Source organism: Ictalurus punctatus, chromosome 19, assembly GCF_001660625.3.
Source record: "Ictalurus punctatus breed USDA103 chromosome 19, Coco_2.0, whole genome shotgun sequence".
In the NCBI taxonomy this organism is placed as follows: domain Eukaryota; kingdom Metazoa; phylum Chordata; class Actinopteri; order Siluriformes; family Ictaluridae; genus Ictalurus; species Ictalurus punctatus.
The window spans coordinates 12,398,758-12,418,676 of NC_030434.2; the positions used below are offsets into that span (position 1 = coordinate 12,398,758).

Here is a 19,919-nt window from a genome sequence, read left to right on the forward strand (position 1 = left end):
AATTCTTCGTGAGTACAGTGAGGGGAAAAAAGTATTTGATCCCCTGCTGATTTTGTACGTTTGCCCACTGACAAAGAAATCATCAGTCTATAATTTTAATGGTAGATTTATTTGAACAGTGAGAGACAGAATAACTACAAGAAAATCCAGAAAAACACATGTCAAAAATGTTATAAATTGATTTGCATTTTAATGAGTATAAAATAAGTATTTGACCCCCTCTCAATCAGAAAGATTTCTGGCTCCCAGGTGTCTTTTATACAGGTAACGAGCTGAGATTAGGAGCACACTCTTAAAGGGAGTTAACCTGTTACCTGTATAAAAGATACCTGTCCACAGAAGCAATCAATCAATCAGATTCCAAACTCTCCACCATGGCCAAGACCAAAGAGCTCTCCAAGGATGTCAAGGACAAGATTGTAGACCTACACAAGTCTGGAATGGGCTACAAGACCATTGCCAAGCAGCTTGGTGAGAAGGTGACAACAGTTGGTGCGATTATTCGCAAATGGAAGAAGCACAAAAGAACTGTCAATCTCCCTCGGCCTGGGGCTCCATGCAAGATCTCACCTCGTGGAGTTGCAACGATCACAATAACAGTGAGGAATCAGCCCAGAACCACATGGGACGATCTTGTCAATGATCTCAAGGCAGCTGGGACCATAGTCACCAAGAAAACATTTGGTAACACACTACGCCGTGAAGGACAGAAATCCTGCAGCGCCCTGCTAAAGAAAGCACATATACATGCCTGTCTGAAGTTTGCCAATGAACATCTGAATGATTCAGAGGACAACTGTGTGAGTGTGTTGTGGTCAGATGAGACCAAAATGGAGCTCTTTGGTATCAACTCAACTTGCCGAGTTTGGAGGAGGAGGAATGCTGCCTATGACCCCAAGAACACCATCCCCACCGTCAAACATGGAGTTGGAAACATTATGCTTTGGGGGTGTTTTTCTGCTAAGGGGACAGGACAACTTCACCGCATCAAAGGGACGATGGACGGGGCCATGTACCGTCAAATCTTGGGTGAGAACCTCCTTCCCTCAGCCAGGGCATTGAAAATGGGTCGTGGATGGGTATTCCAGCATGACAATGACCCAAAACACACGGCCAAGGCAACAAAGGAGTGGCTCAAGAAGAAGCACATTAAGGTCCTGGAGTGGCCTAGCCAGTCTCCAGACCTTAATCCCATAGAAAATCTGTGGAGGGAGCTGAAGGTTCGAGTTGCCAAACGTCAGCCTCGAAACCTTAATGACTTGGAGAAGATCTGCAAAGAGGAGTGGGACAAAATCCCTCCTGACATGTGTGCAAACCTGGTGGCCAACTACAAGAAACGTCTGACCTCTGTGATTGCCAACATGGGTTTTGCCACCAAGTACTAAGTCATGTTTTGCAGAGGGGTCAAATACATGCAAATCAATTTATAACATTTTTGACATGCGTTTTTCAGATTTTTTTGTTGTTATTCTGTCTCTCACTGTTCAAATAAATCTACCATTAAATCTATCATTTAAATTTAAATGATTATAGAATGATCATTTCTTTGTCAGTGGGCAAACGTACAAAATCAGCAGGGGATCAAATACTTTTTTCCCCTCACTGTAACCTTTTAAGGATAAAGGTCAGAGCTGAGCAACTCTGTTCCACTTGGGGATGGACATTATTTCCAAGATGTAAATGAAGAAACTAGCCAAGCCTACTGCAATATTGGCAATATAATTTACCTTTAAAAAAAAAAAAAAAAAAAAAGGAATCTTTGAAATTATACGACAGCTCTAAATAATGTACAGGCAGCTTAATATTGCACTTAATGACATTCTGCTATCCCTGTTTTATGATTTTATATATTATAATGTTAAAAACTCTGTATGCACCTGTACAATCCCTAATCAGGATCCTCAGCATCTTAATTCAGTCAAAGTAGTCCTCAATGTCAATGTCAGGGTTAAGCAACTCTTCCCCATATGAGGACAGATCCATCTGGTTGAGGATGAGGTTCTCAAAAGTCTCTTCCAGGTCAGTGTCTCCGATAAGGACAGCCCCCACCATGCGCCCTCGGCTCAATACCACCTTCACGTACTCCAGGCCTTTAGTGCAGCGCACCAGCAGTTCATGATCCAAGCCTAGGCCCTGAGCATTAAACTTGCCCAGCAGCACAACCTGTAGGACACACAGAACATACGTCTCACATACATTAACATCAGTGTGCAAAAATCCTAGAATTTTCCTTAAGGTAATATGAAATTGGAAGCCAAACACACAATAGAGATTGAGAAATGACAGATAACCAGGGAAGATGGACAGTTATATTAGAGTCTGTGTTTTTGTGAGCGAGAGAGAGAGAGAGAGAGAGAGAAAGAGAAATTTGAGCCATATGCCAGGGTATCTTAACTATTTAATAAATAACTCCTTACATACCACTATGTGCATTTTTACTAAATATTATTATTATTTTCATTTTTATTTATTTATTTTTTTACAAAGGAGAACAAGGGAAACAATGAGAGCTGGTAAATTATTAAATTTGGTTGTATATGATGATCTCAAATCGATTATTCAAAAATATGGACTCGTTCCTAGTTTCAATAACTTTGGGGAAAAATAAAGAAGGTGATATTGTCAAAGTACTCCTCTAGCAAGGAGTACAAATGTAATGGTGAGAGAAACCTGAAATAAATGAGGAATGAAGGGAGGAAGGAAGCAACGGTGCAGTTTAAGAGTAATATAGAGTCAGAGAAAGAGAACCTTTGTTGTGTCTGTAATCACGCTCGCCCTTACTCATTCACTATTTACTACATAGAGCAGCAGTATGGGAGAAAAATAATCAAAAACAAAATAAAAAAAATAAAAATTCACACTTACTTGAGTGTGTGCAATTACCAAGCTGACTGAAGCCATAGAAAATACAATAGTATTAAAGGTGATATGTATGAGGTGGGGATTATGGTATCCATCTTGATAAGTACATTTTGAGCTGAAGGAAATCACTATGCATTGTAGCACTTTAGTCCACACACAATGTAGAGCCCTTTGTTCTCTAGTCTACTACAGATACTACTACTACTCCTACTCCTACTACTACTACTACTACTAATAATAATAATAAGATGATGATGATGAACTATCCAGGGAGTTAGAATTGTCCACTGACAATTCGGACAACACTACAGAATGGCTGGCGCCAAAATATGGCGGGCATGTAGTGATTTCATACATGGCACTTGGCAAAGAAACGTGGAGGAAAACAGTAATGACTGAGAGAAATTACAATTATTGAGAAACGGAATAAAAAAAAATTATGAGAGAGGCATAATGTAACAGAGAGAGAGAGGAGAGAATAGAATGAGAGCACTAATCACCTTGTAATTGAAGAACCTGGTGATGTGTGAAAAGAGCTCGAAGCAGAAGTCCAGTTCGATGGCCTCCTCCAGCACGTGGGCTGCTATGCAGCGTGCGGCGTAGAAGCCCATCTGACGTGCCTGAGTCCACAAGCGCATCTGTCATATGGGTACACAACAGACACAGTGAACATGAGATTCAATGTCACTCAACAGCACTTTGTATATACATATAGCACTAATGTGCTTGTTATTTGACTTTTTATGGCCAGGACCGAGAATTTGGATACGATAAAGAGGATCTGTGCTCATTCAGACAAATCCTGCCTCAGATATTAAAAGAGTAGTGCTGTTCAAAATAGTTTTAATTTTGTACTAATATTCCAAAGTACTGAGAACTTACTGTAGGAAAACACAATGGTGATAACAAAATACAGGGAGTAATTGTGTGCATGTATGAATGAATTAACATGTGGGTGAATGAATGAACGAACCTGCTGCCAAAGGGGACTAGGCTCCCAGCCTGCACTGCACACATCTCCAGCTGCATACACGTCTGGTTCAGATGTCCGCATGTGCTCATCAACCCTCAGGCCATGATCCTCTGCCAGCTCAAACTGTATTTAATTTTTGGAAAATGTATGAAGAAAAAAAAAAATTGATTGCAAATACTGAAGATAAAATGCAGGTCTGTGGGGGACACTTAGCGGGAGCTGTGGCTTCAGCAGTGTGCAGTCAGACTTATATATATATTACATATATATACACATATATATAATATATATATTATATATATATATATGTGTGTGTGTATATATATATATATATATATATAAAATATATACACACACAGAGAGAGAGAGAGAGAGAGAATGTTTCAGCTATCTTTCTTTCCTTAGTTTTCGGACAGGACGGCTGGGTGATATAATTGCATTAAAGCATGGCACAGGTTTTCTGACAGCATTGTGGATATCCTACAGCATAGACCAACTGTATATTTTAGATTTTAAACCATTTAAAATGTGATTTTTTTTTAAATAAAACAACTACAGATTAGATTATTGATCACTATGTATTTTTTGATCAGATGTTATTTTTATCTCTCTCTCTCACACACACACACACACACACACACACACACACACACACATATGTATACGTATAACCAGACAAACCAGAATTGCAGAAGTGTACCCCAGCCAATTAAGGCATTTTAGTACTTACATTGTTACCCTGAAGAAAAGGTTCAGTATTCGGGACCACACCTGTAGCACTGACTATGAAGTCACAGCCATAAACCTTCCCATTGGTTAACTGTGCATAAACTGGCCACGTCCCTATGGAAAAAGAAAGTTCAAGGATCACAGGTCGGTCGTGTACTTTAGGGCTTGCCACTAAATCTAATAACTGTATAATCTGCAGATGTCTGTGTAGTATAGCTCACAGTTTTTAATCAAATATTTTCACTATGATATCCAAGAATCTGAAAATGTACAATATAGTATTCTGCATATCTCCATATGTCCTGTGTGTCTTACAGGATCACCTAGGTAAATATGACAGAATGCTCTAACAACATTACCTAAATCACTGTCCTGTGTATAGAGTGGTGACTGCATGAAGTCTTCCTGGGAGTGGACTGCTTCAATCTCACACTCATACTCTACATGTACATTGTGCGACACCTGGGAATAAAAAGAAGACATGAGGACACTGTTCTTGGTACTTGTAAAAATATAGACTATACAATATCACACACCTCCTCTGCTCCTCTTAGACTGATGCCTTGGTGCCAGTCTGGACCTAACGCACTACCATGATCTAATGAACCTGGTGTGAAACAACACACATTAGCATAATACATTATCATGAATGCTTTAAACACTTGTAACAACAGCCACAGGTGTAGCAAAGTCACAAAACGTTCTCCCAATGCCATCCCCACCCCGCCCATCATTTGGTCAACTGAGGTTTAAATTTTTGCCAACTGCTGATTCCAATGTACCCTCGACATATGCAGATTACAGTTTGAGCAGGGCTGACTCAGCCTCACTGCTCATGTGTATTATAACCTAGGCCTTAGTGTACCTGCTTTAGGATTTACGGCTCTGTCGATGGTATAGCGTGCTCTCTTGCAGGGAAGTGTTTTCTCAGGCTTCTCCACCTCCAGTGAGGGGATGAGGAATTGAGCAGCTCCAGCATCAAAGAATGTATTCCCTATGGCCTTGTCCTTTATCGCCCAGATCACCTCACAGCCCTCCACTTCATAGCTACAGCCACAGAAACACAGTGGTGGCAGGTGTAGTAACAGATTCAACCACAAGAGAGCACAACACTGATGTGTTTCTGTGCTCTTATACTGTACACAAATTTTAACCTCATGAAGAGTTTCTTGATTAGCTGATGAATTGAATTAGATATGTTAGAACAGGGAACACTAAACATTAAAATGTCCTACGCAAAGAGAATTTAGAAACAGAACTGGGAAACACTGGACATGAAAACTGGGATTTCTAACAGTGATTTCGGTGCAAATGATTACACATATAAATACACATACATACTTTATGCAAGAAGAACAGCATAACACATTTGTAGCCACAATGGTAGGCTGTGCATACTAGTCCTAGTCTATGTTTAAAAAAGAAATATTATCAAACATATTTATCATTAGCTTATATTATGAAAGTAGTTTAACATTTCTGGAATCTAAAAATAGGAGCTTACACCAATTCCAAAGCAATTCCTCCATTCCCAATAACTATCATGCGCTTGGCTTTGCAAAGCTTCTTCTGAAAATCCTGTAAAAAGAAAATAAGGTCAATACTACAAGGGAAAATAGTCCCATCCAAAACTATTGGAACAGCAAGGCCATTTCATTCATTTTTGCTGAAGACATTTGAGTTTGAGATCAAAAGATGAATATGAGAAGAGAGTGCAGAATTTCAGCTTGTATTTCCTGGTATATAGCACATTTTGTATCGGACCACCCAATTTTTAGGCAAGCAAAAATATTGGAAAACGTGACTGACAGATGTTTTTTGTTACCAAGTTGTGTCCTGTTAGATTGGGATTCTGACTGCTATATAAAGTTGTAATTTGCTGTAATTTAACACCTTTTGACCAATCAGGATTGAGAATATGACAGTAATGTATCTAATAAGTTATTAAAGTAATAAAGAACGTACTAAATAAAATCCTAAACACACTTCATGTCGGCTTCGTATTATTTAGTACTGTACTCTGTACATTTCTAGTGTATTAAAGTTACAAAGATAAAATATCAGGTGTTTATGTACAAGTGTTAGGTCATAAATCTGTCAGTGAGTCAATCATTTGAATAGCCTGTCAATACCTGGGCACTGTCTGTGTCGCGTATGCCCAGCACATGAGGGTTCTCAATGAGGAGTTTAGGTCTGGCACCGGTGCACACACACAGCTTCTCATAACAGAAGTTATGTCCATCCTCAGTCTGCAGCACCTACATGCAAGAACTCATTAACATCACTAACAAGTTTAAGTGCTTTGGATGAAGAAGAAGAAATTACCAAAATTAATGATGATGTAATACCTATCGAGAGCACCTGACATATACATACACAGAATAATTTGACTCACATGCTGTTTTGCACAGAGGACTCTGACTGCTGAGTGAATAACCTTCAGGTTAGGATACTTCTCCTCCAAGACGCTGGATGGCTGTTCTTCCACGTCAAACTCCTCCAAAGTTTTGGACACCTTCGGGAAAAATGTGTTACATCCTCATTATACACATTCAGTGTTTCTCTGAGGAGAGAGTTGTGATTTGTGTATTGATACCTGTGTGTACAAGGAACACTCTACATATAAATCAGATTACTGACTTAGTTTATTATTGATAACAGATCACATTTAATAAACATGATAAATACTTTGTGCCATTTGCCTTCTGGATCAGCATCATTAGGAAATATATGATACACTGGAATGTATTGATAGATATTGTCGTAGAAAAACACTGTGTAACTGCCAATTCTATATCATTGCATTACCATAATGTGAGCTTAATTATTTAGTTTTTATATATATATATATATATATATATATATATATATATATATATATATATATATATATATATATATATATATATATATATTTTTTTTTTTTTTTTTTGTCTTTTCAGTTTTAAACAAAGGCACCCAGGGACAGTGTTTCTGATGAAGCATTGGTATAAACTGCTGACCATTTTACTCTCCAGTGGTAACTAAAAGTAATGTCCAACAGTGAAATGTAATACAATGTCATATGAACCATCAGTTCACACTGTATATTTCATCCATCCTAATGCCATAGTTTACTTGCAAAAACTGGGCTATGGGAACAGGAAAGCTACGTATGCCGAAATGAATTTAAGGGTTTAGGTTTCTATGAAGTTCATTTCAGCTGTAGAAGGTTTGCAAAAGACCTGTAATGTAAGTTATATACATTTTGCATTACACTGCCTTGCATTTCTTTTGGACTGTGATGTCGATATTGGTTAAGTTTGACCTGCACTGTATGAAGTGTGTCTTGGTTGCTTATGGAAATAAATGGTAAATGGCACACTTATATAGCGCTTTTATCCAAAGCACTTTACACTGCGTCTCATTCACCCATTCACACACACACTCACACACCAATGGTAGCAGAGCTGCCATGCAAGGCGCTAGCTTACCATCGGGAGCAACTTGGGGTACAGTGTCTTGCCCAAGGCAGTGTCACTTGACATGCGGAGTCACTCGGGCCGGGAATCAAACCGCCAACCCTACGATTAGTGGACAACCCACTCTACCACCTGAGCCACAGCCGCCCCACTTAATGTACCTGTAAATAAACGTACCTGTACTTTTCATTCTGATTCTGAGAACAGACCTGTTTTAAATTGGTCACCGTCTTCACCAGTGGAGCAGCGGTCAGAAGAGCAACTTCATCCTTAGGAAACTGGAAGGCCAGCTGCAGAGGGGAAAAGGAGAACACATGAGACATGGATGGAAATAAACACTGAGCATAAACAACAGCTCACTATAAAGTCAAAGCTGGTCAGTGTACCTGTTCTGCACAGGTGACCCCTGAAATTCCTCCACCTACAACCACAAATCTGAAGTGTTTCTCTGCCAGGGAGCTTCCAGCCATACCACTCAACTCCACCTACACACACACACACACACACACACACACACACACACACACACACACACAGAGAGAGAGAGAGAGAGCTTATTCCATTTGTACAAAGCCATATAAACTCTCAGCCAAGTTCTTCATCAGAAACTAACTCCTGTTTTGTGTTTATGTCACCAAATATACAACCAAGTCTTCAGAATCTCCATGCGATTACAACTAATGGTTTACAAAATAAATCTGATGGGAAAAAATATGATAATCGATCTTAAAATAATGATAATCGACGTTATTCGTTATTAAACCCGACCATTTGTACTTTATAATTCTATATACACAACTGTTTATGTTTTCTGTTCAATATATAAGAGTAAAAAAGTGGAGATCAGTGTCCTAGTCGTCCGTATTGTTGATATTAATTGTTTATCCAGTTTGAGCAAGACTTACTTTTCGCTGTTATGAATCAGGCGCTTATTTACTAGCATAGAGCGCATGCGTTATAATTACTAGCATAGAGCGCATGCGTTATAATTTGACTGCCCTGAGAGCTGAAGTCCGATGCTAAATCCCAAACGGCTCACTATACGACACATCATATAGGCTGCAGAAGCTGTTATCTCACACCCTACGTAGTGCACTTATAGAAGAGGTAGTGAGACATTTATAATGCACGACTATCACTCCACGCTTTCCTAAACGATAAGGATTTCCGTGTTTTGACATCAGCCCACTACGGCAGGCGACGAGGCTCAAACAGGAAACGATACTTTTTTTTAATTGATTTGGATTTTTTTTTTAAGTGACAAAGATAAATAGAATTTACAGAAAGAAAAGATAGCATACTAGGTATTAATTTATGTACAAAAATAAAATAAATACAATTATTAATATGAATCTAAATAAATATAGCATCATATGATATTTTACTATATACAAATATAATCTATTTCAAATTCAAATTATACAAATTGCACTCTTGGGATAAAAGTCAATAATAACTTTATTTATTTATTCATTTATTTATTTATTATTGAAAACAAAAAAACTTGATTTATTTTGACTTTTTGACATTTTTAAAATTCCCAGAAGCAACAAATTATTGACAATATATTGACAGATTTTTGTCTCTCCATAATAATAACATATACAACATATAATACCATGTAATAATAGCATGTAATACCAAATACAACATGATTTCTGCTCATTTCCGTTATTTGTTTTTATTTAGTCAGCCAGATATGTCCTCCCATGAACTGCACAAATTTCAAAGCTGTCTGCAACAACTATAAAATTAGCATTCATATCAGCCAGCACATTTACCAAATTCAGTAAATATGAAAGTATAAATTTAAGGTGATGCAAATCGTTTTGAATCATCATAAAAATGTTATAATAATAATAATAATAATAATAATAATAATAATAATAATAATAATAATAATAATAAACATCTAGTCTGTAATTAGAAATAAATAAATAAATAAATAAATAAATAAATAAATAAATAAGACCTCATATGTGTAAATATATGATTATATGTAGGTATTACATATTTCCTACAGTCTTGTCAAATTAATATAAATTATGAGTGTTCTATTCAGCCATGTTTAAACTGCTGTAAGCAGGTTCCGATCAGATAGTGCACTAAACGCTAATAAGGAAAATAATACTTTCAAGCCAACTCTAATTACACTATTTAAAGCATTTAGGCCAAAGTGTTACTCAGGCTGGTTTCTTCTCTACATGCAATATGAGATGAAAAATAGATCTGATGGCTGCCTGCCATGCATATTAATTTCCCTGAAAGCGTGTACACACTTTAACCTTTCAGACACTGAGAATGTAGATGCTCACATCACTGCAGCAGATCACTGCAACCAAATTATCCACAACCACCTATTATTTATCAGCATCACTGACAATGCCTGTGTTAGACACACTAAAATTAAAAGAGAAACAGCGTGACACTTGGGTAGAAGTCAGTTTATATATGTCATAATAATTATACCATTTATCACAAACGATCTGGAATGAGTCATAACACAGATGTCTATCAAATGAAGACATTTTTAAAGAATGGAAGGTACGTACCAGCTAACATAGGACACTGAAAGATTCAACATCAATGCTATTAAATCTGTAGTTCATCATAAAAGATGGCCTTCTTGGGTTTGAAGGTTTGTGTGAAATTTATGATAGAAACTTTCATCTGTTTCAGGCCCGGCCTGGACTGCTGCCAGTGTGGTTGTGGTTATATGAGGCATGCCCCTGCTCCACAATCCTGATTGATTCATTCACATTACAGCCATTTTCTATGCTTGTTCTATTTCTGTCCTTTATGATTTCGGGCACAGCAGGCATGGCATCTATGGGTAGCAGTTGTACTACCAAGGCAATAGGCTGTAATGGACAAATGATGCTGATGTGATAGATATGCTGTAACTGTGAGAAGTAAATTACTACTTCTGCCAACAAATATGTGATGCATGAGTAATGAAGATGGTTCTGGTTGGGAATGTAAATTTGCATTAACTCATCCATTCAGTGGAAGAGACCACACACTTCAGGATAGAAACGTTTTATCACAGGATAAAGGTGATCAGTCAAAATAACTTTGTAGTGATGTACAGTGATGCCACCCTCTATGGGGACACGTGAAGCCAAACCATGTCAGCAAAATGCCACAGTATAACAGTTCCCCTCTTTAATTTGTAATCTGTGTATATGAATTAGGGGGGAAATCCTGATCTTTGACACTTTTTGCTCCTGGACAACTTGATGTCTTCTTATTAGGTAAGATACAATGAACAGTTCTGTAAATACAGTTTATTTGTTAAAAGTAGATTTTAAAAATCTCTATCTAAACATACCCATAAAGTGAATTTGGTCTTTAATATTGAATGCTTATTGTGGTGTTTTTAAATTTCTATATCTTTCTCTCTCTATCTCTCTCTATTTCTATAAACTGTATCTCTCTCTCTCTCTCTCTCTCTCTCTCTCTCTCTCTCTCTCTCTCTCTCTCTCTCTCTCTCTCTCTCTCTAGATCAGTACTCTAAAAAGACAATGACAATAAACTATTGAATCTTGAATCTTAAATGTGAAGGTCCATTAGAAGAATACAATAAATACAGCAGTGCACCAATGGCATGTGTGCACCTGAATGTAAAACATTATTAAACATTATTATCTATACTCCATGATAAACATCAAGGCCATAGGTTTTTTAACAGAGCTGTGTGAACATCCAGGAGGTTTACAATATTTATTTAAATTTGTTTGATATACAGTCTTGTGAAAAAATAAGTATGCCCCACGGAATTTTTTATTATTTTTTTTAAACATATTTGGACAAGCAAACATTTGATCCTCTTTGAAACAGTGCCTATTAATTAAGGTGATACACTTTATCGAATGACATATAAAATTGACATTTTGTTGTAATTTTCACAATTTAAATTAACAAAAATACAAATCAGTCACATGGAAAAAGTAAATACACCCCTACATTTATCACACCTTCAAATCCATAAAATTAGAATCAGGTGTTCAAGATTGTGTGCCAGTGATTAGAACCTGCATATGGCATGCAGGTGGAACCTGTGTTATTTATACCCCTCTCATGTCTAGTGTCTGGTATTCCCTTTGTTATTGAGGTGTGTGGTTTCATTAAGCCAAGATCTAGAGTTCTGTAAGGCCTTCAGAAAAAAGGATGTGGATGCTTATGAGTCTGGCAAAGGATTTAAAAATATCTCCACATTATGTGAAATACATCATTCCACTGAAAGGAAAATAATCTACAAATGGTGCAGATTTCATACAACTGCCAATTTGTCCAGGACTGGCCATCCCAGCAAATTCAGCTTAAGAGCAGGCCGTCTGATGTGAAAAGAAATCTTCAAGAACCACAAAATTTCATCACAGGATCTGCTAGTAAGTCTTGCAACTGTTGGTGTCAAAGTGCATATTTCTACAATCAGAAAGAGATAGCACAAATTGAAACCTGCATGGGAGGCGTGCCAGGAAAAAGCCTTTGCAAGACTACAGTTTGAGCATATAGGCAAAGATCAGGCGTTTTGGAATTATGTGCTGTGGACAGACGAATCAAGTATACAGTTCTTTGGCCACAGTAACAGCAGACATGATTGGCACAGAACAAAGACAGTTTTTCAGGAGAAGCACCTCATACCAACTGTGAAGCACTGTGGTGGAAATGTTATGGGTTGCTTCACTGCCTCAGGGAATGGACAGCTTACATTCATTGATTCAACTATGAATTCTGCAGCATATCAAAGAGTGCTTGAGGATAATGTGAGGCCATCTGTCCAAAAGTTGAAGTTGAACTGAAAGTGGACTTTTCAACAGTATAATGATCTTAAGCACACTAGCAAATCCACCAAGCAATGTCTTCAAAAGAAGAAATGAAGGGTGATAAAATGGCCTAGTCAAAGCTCAGATTTCAATCCCATTGAAATGTTGTGAGGGGATTTGAAATAGGCAGTGCATGCAAGAAAATCCTGAAACATCTTGCAGTTGAAAGAATACTGCATGGAAGAGTGGTCATAAATTCCAGCAAGACTGGTGGACAATTATGCAAAATGCCTGCAAGTTGTTTCTGCTAAAGGGGGAAATACTAGCTTCTGAGGCCCAAGGTGTACTTTTTCCACAGAAGATTATCACATCTATTGATATTTATGTTGAATAAATGACTGAAAAGGTTATTTTTTTTCTTGTGGTTTTGTTCAAGTACGTCACCTTCATTAATAGGCACTGTTTCTAAGAGGATCAAATGTTTGCTTGTCCATATATGTCAAAACAGCCAACAATTTCCATGGTGTGTACCTATTTTAAGTAGTAGACAGTAGGGCTGGAAATTACACATTCACTATTATAAAAGTTACTATATTTATTATTAAATGTGTCCCATTTGAAGGGATTTAAGCTAAATGTCAATAACTCAAAAAAAAAGAAAAGAAAAAAAGAAAATTCAAGAATGAAAAGCTATTGGCTGCAATAAATAGCCTGAATATTATTGTATATAATGTATGTAATTTTCCCAGGCTGCAAAAAGTTTTGAAACCTCTGGTTTCACACATAGATCCATTAAAAGGTATTTTAGAAATGACATTTTGCCCAAAAAACTGACTACTTGGCTTGAATTATTTGGTTTTTAATATACTGCAAAATATAATGTGCACTCTGGCCTGTGTTACACTAAACATTTAGGATGTGTATTATAAAAATTGTTATGTCAACACTGGAATCAGCATTAAACTCCAACTCTCACATTACAGCACAGACTACAAACATTTGTTTTGATTGCGCTGTTTAATAAGGCCTTCTAAAGCCACCTATCCCTGCAGTTCTCGCCTGTTTTCTTGCCTGGTTTCCAGGGTTGAGCTTGGCCAGTACCTGGATGGGAGACCTCCTGGGGAAAACTAATGTTGCTGCTGGAAGTGGTATTAGTGAGGCCAGCAGGGGGCACTTACCATATGGTCTGTCTGGGACTTAATGCCACAGTATAGTGACGGGGACTCTAAAAACTGACAGTAAAAACTGCACTGTATTTCGGATGAGACGTTAAACCGAGGTCCTGACTCTCTGTGGTCATTAAAAATCCCAGGACACTAATCGTAAAGAGTAGGGGTATAACCCCGGTGTCCTTGTGAAATTCCCCCATTGGCCCTTCTCTGTCATTGCCCACTAATAATCCCCATCTCTGAATTATCTACATCACTCTCTCCTCTCCACTAATAGCTGGTGTGTGGTGGGTGTTCTGGTGCACTATAGCTGCTGTTGCATCATCCAGGTCTATGCTAGACACTAGTGGTGTTTGAGGAGATTTCCCCCATACTATGTAAAGCGCTTTGAGTGTCTAGAAAAGCACTATATAAATGAAACTGTAACTAACTAACTAACCTGCACTTACGTCCGTACCTGCATCCTTGACAAAAATATACTGTCTTTTCTGTACTTATTAAATACTCATCTGTTATTACATAGTGCATTATATTTGAAAAAGGTTTTATTATAGCATGTATTAGCTATTTTAGCATTGCGTGACATGTTTAAAGCAAATTCCATTATAGTCTACTGTACTGTTCAACAGCTGAACTGTAGCAGACTGAACTCATTTCATCACCAGGCCTGTTTCATAACAATACAGTACCCCGCTTTTTGACCTTTGAACAAGCTCATTTTGTTGCACCATTGATGCCTTGGATGTGGAGCCAGTGTTTTTTTTTCTTATAAGTAAGGGTTTACTGTATGATCAGATAAACAGGATCAGAGGTGAACAAATTTTATTACACATAATAAAGCTCAATGATGACTAATGCTTTTGAGGTGCAATAATAGCATCAAGAAAGTGACATACAGTGTTGGTAAGCATTTGTGAAAACACATTCATGTAAACAAGGGCAAATTCAAGGGCCATGATACACTTTTTTTTTTTTTTTTTTTTTAGATAATTACAGACCAAAAGCATAATATATTTGCAGAATATGCTCAACACTCATACAATATTTAAGCGAGCACTAAACCCACACACACACACACACATACACACACACACACACACACACACACACACACACACACACACACACACACACACACAAATCACCTTTGTTTTCTTTGCTGTACCAACTCTCATATATATATATATATATATATATATATATATATATATATATATATATATATATATATATATATATATATATATATATATATATATATATATATATATATGAGAGAGAGAGAGAGCACTTCTATGCAATGGAACTATGTGCTTAATCAACAAAGGTTTTATTTTTGGACATTATATAAAATGTAGAGGTTAGATTATATATTATATGCATATTTAGACCATATTTAGAAACACTCCCAGAAACTGTTGTTCTTGATTCATCTTTATGTTTATTTTCTCTGATATTTATTTCCTTTAATGAGTGTCATATTGTTATGAAATATTTACTATACAAAATTGACTTATAATGACATTGCACACAGAATTGTACTTTTAAGATTCTTTTATTACAAAAAAGAAACAAAAAACCTTTGCTTTTCATTGGCTTATAATTATATAATTATACATTATTATTCACATTTTATTTTTGTTTGCAGCAGATATCGTACATTATAATGTTGTATGTTTCATAACAAAAGGCACAGACAGGGAAAATAAAACAGCAAAATAAAACTCAGATGGGTCACTGTGATCATCATCATCATCGTCATCATCACCATCATCATTATTATGGCCAGTTTTGTTACAGTGGCTCTGTGTTTCTATATATACACAAGAGGAGACTAAAGAGGCAGTGAGTTGGGTGATTGGAACACATCCCTCTTGCCATAGGTGTTTGCGCCAATGTTAGTGGGGATGTAGACAGTGCCAACAGTGTTACTGGAGCGAATGAGGAAGTCTGCCAGCCTCTGGGTCATACATGTAGCCGTGTTGCATCTTCTCTTCTCTATGTGGTGCTGCAGGCTAATCAGATACAAAGTGAAGAAGATACTTCAATATGATCTGGAACTGATGACCCTGTTAGAAACTAAAATAGCTCAAACCCAGCTTTTAATCTAATTTCAATACATACTGTTATTTTTCAATAAATATTATAACACCATACATAATATTTCATTTTATCATTCAAAATACAGCAATTTAACTTTACTGATTATGATCAGTACCAGTGATCAAAAGATAGTAATTCAAGTATCAATAATTAATGATGTCTGTAATAATTGCCAGTGTAGTATGTTACACCAAGAAGAATTGTATCAAACTTATGCATGGGGAAAAAAGCAAACAAAGGGATTGAATGGAAAAACTTTTCTTCACCCTATTACATAAGTGCAACACTCTCAAAGGCACTTTCTCAGTTTCAGTAGGGCAGTGGCAAAATTCAGAGCCTTTCACCATTTAGCTCAAGTACCTGTTGACTTGAGTGTTCAGTCCCCTCTTGGTCTGCAACCCTGCAAATTGGAGGAAAGGGTTCATCAGCAGGCCTTGGTCCGTCCATATTTTCCCATCCAGTGTTTCATCCACCAGCTCCGTTGAGGAGATGGAAAACCTACAGGCAAACAGTAGCCAATGTGCTCACAAAGTCATTTCAGGTCAACAGTGTTGCTTCAAAATGTATCAAAATATATGCAATACATAAAGACAAACACATTCCGTTCAGAGCATTGTAAATGCCTCTAACAGGGCCGGAGCACCTATCTCTAATAATACTGTTTCTAACTGTTAGCCGAATATCCTTTTTCCATTTCTACTTACAGTTTTTGAAAACAGTACACCCTTCAGCTGCACTCGTTTTTATGATACATATGACATTTTATGATATTTGACAGACACTATAATCCAGAGCGATTTACAGAAATTAGTCTATTTTGAAAACAAACATGTCTTTGTGCTAGGTCAGCCAGAAATTACTAACATGCAACAAGCAAAGCTACTACCAGCAACAGGAAGCAGTGCTGATACATAAATAGATATATAAATACATAAGAAAACACATACCATTTCCCTTAAATTTAATATGTAATGCCTAACACGTTATATGCATTTACATGCATAAGTAATGTTCATACAGTATTTTTTTTTATTTGTAAGACTGTTGCTTTAATTCATTGCATCAGGCCAGTTGGACATTATGTAGCATTTGAGACATAATTTTACACAGCAAAATCTCTTAAATCAACATTTAACTGTCTTTAAGTCATCCTTTAAACACTTTATTTTTGACTGGGTCTGTAAAAAACAATTATTCACACCAGACCCATTTGCTCACCTGTGGTTTGGTGCCGTGGTCACACACTGCAGCAGCACAAGTAGCATAAAAAGCAGGGCAGGCAATTTTAGATGATACATGGCAGGATTCTGAATAATAGACATAAATAACGGCTTAAGAATGAATCCAGTTCCAATGCAATGGGATAAGTTAGTCAAGTCAAGTCGGTTTTTAGATATGCATAAAGTGCAAGTAGTGTAAAAACAATAAAGGCTACAAAAGTACAAGTCAAACAGAATGACACAAACCACATAGGACAGCAGGTTCAAGATAAATTATAGCATGTTTAAAAATGAGCAGTCTCTGGAAATTGAATGACTCTGTAATCATTAATAAGTAGCAACATATAACTATGTAGCAGTATCAGAATATGTAAAGAATAATGAAAACTTAACATCTGGAAGGACAGTCCAGAAAACATTATTTCACAAATATGTGGTATTTTATTCCTTGCCTATATTACCAAAAATTGGCACAAATGTGAAGAAACCTTTATGGATAATTTCTCCTGCAACCTACACAGCAGCTGGATTAAACAGCTCATGGCATGCCATCTAATAAATACCTGAGCCTGATGGCACAATATTAATTATTATTATTTTATTAGGTAGAAAAATATTATTACTATTATGTTTTTTAAAAAATCGCTTACCTTCCCTATTTTGGTGTAGGTGAGAGCAGCAGCAGGAGTTATTGGTGCTGCAACTGGTTTTCTCTAAGCCTGTTATAGGTTTCTCCTTCAACCACTTGTGACATCACACTTCTCCAAATATAGCCCTCAATTTCCATGTGAGCAGTGGGTTGGGGAGGAGAATTCAAACCCACAGCACAGGTCAAAAAACATCCTCAAGCCCTCGTCATCCACTTTGTCATCCTCATCGCTGATGGTGGTGACTTCACAGCAGTGGGTTGTTCAGTTTGGTATAAACCTTTGCTGTGATAAAAGTTTGTTCAATCTGGAATTATGAATTATGGACTAAAAGCGTTCCCTCTGAGCTGTTAACTGGTCCTATGTACATTCTCTAGGTGATATAAGGGCAGACAAATTCCTTTTATTTGCTTTGTACCACTATTTATTTTCCTTTAAACACAAAAATACTGTGATTTCAGCAGGAGTTGAAGTAAAACACATATACTGAAAAATTAGGAGGAATATTGTGCTCTAGCAGGAACCAGATTGGCCCACCAACCTTCTGAATTGTATAATTCTTTCCAAAATCCTTAGGTCAGAGCTTGTAGGGAAAGATGTTATAAGCTACATACTGAAGAAAACCCATGATTCTGTCACACATTTGAGTTTTTTATTCATTTTTTAATCAAAGCTTCCTTTTTAACTACAGACCACAACCAGACACATGACAGTCACAGTCACCTCTACCTGAGCCATGATGTTCCACTCAAGTTTAATTCATTATTCAATGAAAAAGGCACTGAGTCATAGATGAAATATGCAGACAGTGAAACGCAGAGACAGTTAAAGAGGCAGAGACAATAAAATTCTTAAAATGTTTACTTATTTTAAGTTAAACCTTGTTTTTAATGTAAGAACAATCTTCATAATGACCTGTAATTGTATTTGTGTATTGTTTTCACAATAGAAAACAAAAAAAAAATCCAGTTCTGGACCTCAGAGGAGTAAGCTGAATCAAACGAGGAACACATCCTCTTTTTTCTGCGCCTCTCTTTATTATTTTCCAAAGAAAATGACATATGCAATGCTTAATTTAAGAAAACTGAACCAAAGAATAACCCTCCTCCCCCAACCATGAGAGCCATATAAGAAAATGGCCAATATATTACTATAAATATTAATAGACACAATTCACATATTCATACACACTCAACTGTGCTAAAATATTCATAAAAAGGGACCTGATCAAACTCATAGGTATTACTCAAGACTCAACTCATTCTGTTCTAGAAAGTGAAGGAAGGAATCCCAGCTCTTATAAAAAATTTGCTTTTTTGTTTGATTGAATAGGCGAGTCTTTCCATTGCTAAACAAGAAGACAGTTATTTTATCCAGAATGATTAAGGTCAATTGAACTATGCTTGAACACAGATCTTTCTCCATTAATTGTCTGTAACATTTTTCTGAAGATCATCCATCCAAGCCAATCTTTTATGATTTGTTGAATCTTTGTCATCATCCTCTTATACTATTTGCGTGACACGCTATCAACAGTATATAATTTGTCTAAGTGCACCACTTTCCAAGTGGTGCCTATGGACAGCTGGTATACATGTGTTTATATTTACATTAATTCTTTTAGCAGACATTTTTTATCGAAAGCAAATTATAGGGCTAACTTCAGTAGACTTCAATAGACTTGACTATAGATTCATGCATCTGTCATATCTACTATCAGTTGTCAAACTAGATGTACAGTATCTCACAAAAGTGAGTACACCCCTCACATTTTTGTAAATATTTGATTATTTTTTCCATATGACAACACTGAAGAAATGACACTTTGCTACAATGTAAAGTAGTGAGTGTACAGCTTGTATAACAGTGTAAATTTGCTGTCTCCTCAAAATAACTAAACACACAGCCATTATTGTCTAAACTGCTGGCAACAAAAGTGAGTACACCCCTAAGTGAAAATGTCCAAATTGGGCCCAATGAGCCATT

The 19,919-nt window shown here is 36.7% G+C and overlaps 2 protein-coding genes across 2 annotated transcripts; both read right to left on the minus strand.

Moving 5' to 3' along the window:
* Positions 1-1,831: 1,831 nt before the first annotated feature.
* Positions 1,832-9,213, minus strand: pyroxd1 (pyridine nucleotide-disulphide oxidoreductase domain 1). Its single transcript, XM_017494896.3, has 13 exons — positions 8,931-9,213; positions 8,412-8,510; positions 8,235-8,315; positions 6,960-7,079; positions 6,697-6,822; positions 6,069-6,142; positions 5,430-5,611; positions 5,101-5,171; positions 4,924-5,026; positions 4,566-4,678; positions 3,836-3,958; positions 3,363-3,500; positions 1,832-2,163 (listed from the first exon to the last, which is right to left on the minus strand). Exons 2-13 carry the CDS (start codon positions 8,493-8,495, stop codon positions 1,915-1,917), a joined length of 1,464 nt encoding a protein of 487 aa, XP_017350385.1. The 5' UTR covers positions 8,496-8,510; positions 8,931-9,213; the 3' UTR covers positions 1,832-1,914.
* A 6,318-nt stretch (positions 9,214-15,531) lies between these two features.
* LOC108279678 (calcitonin gene-related peptide 2) lies at positions 15,532-17,364 on the minus strand. The gene is made up of 3 exons (XM_017494023.3): positions 17,285-17,364; positions 16,427-16,564; positions 15,532-15,978 (listed from the first exon to the last, which is right to left on the minus strand). Exons 1-3 carry the CDS (start codon positions 17,362-17,364, stop codon positions 15,798-15,800), a joined length of 399 nt encoding a protein of 132 aa, XP_017349512.1. The 3' UTR covers positions 15,532-15,797.
* Positions 17,365-19,919: the final 2,555 nt, after the last annotated feature.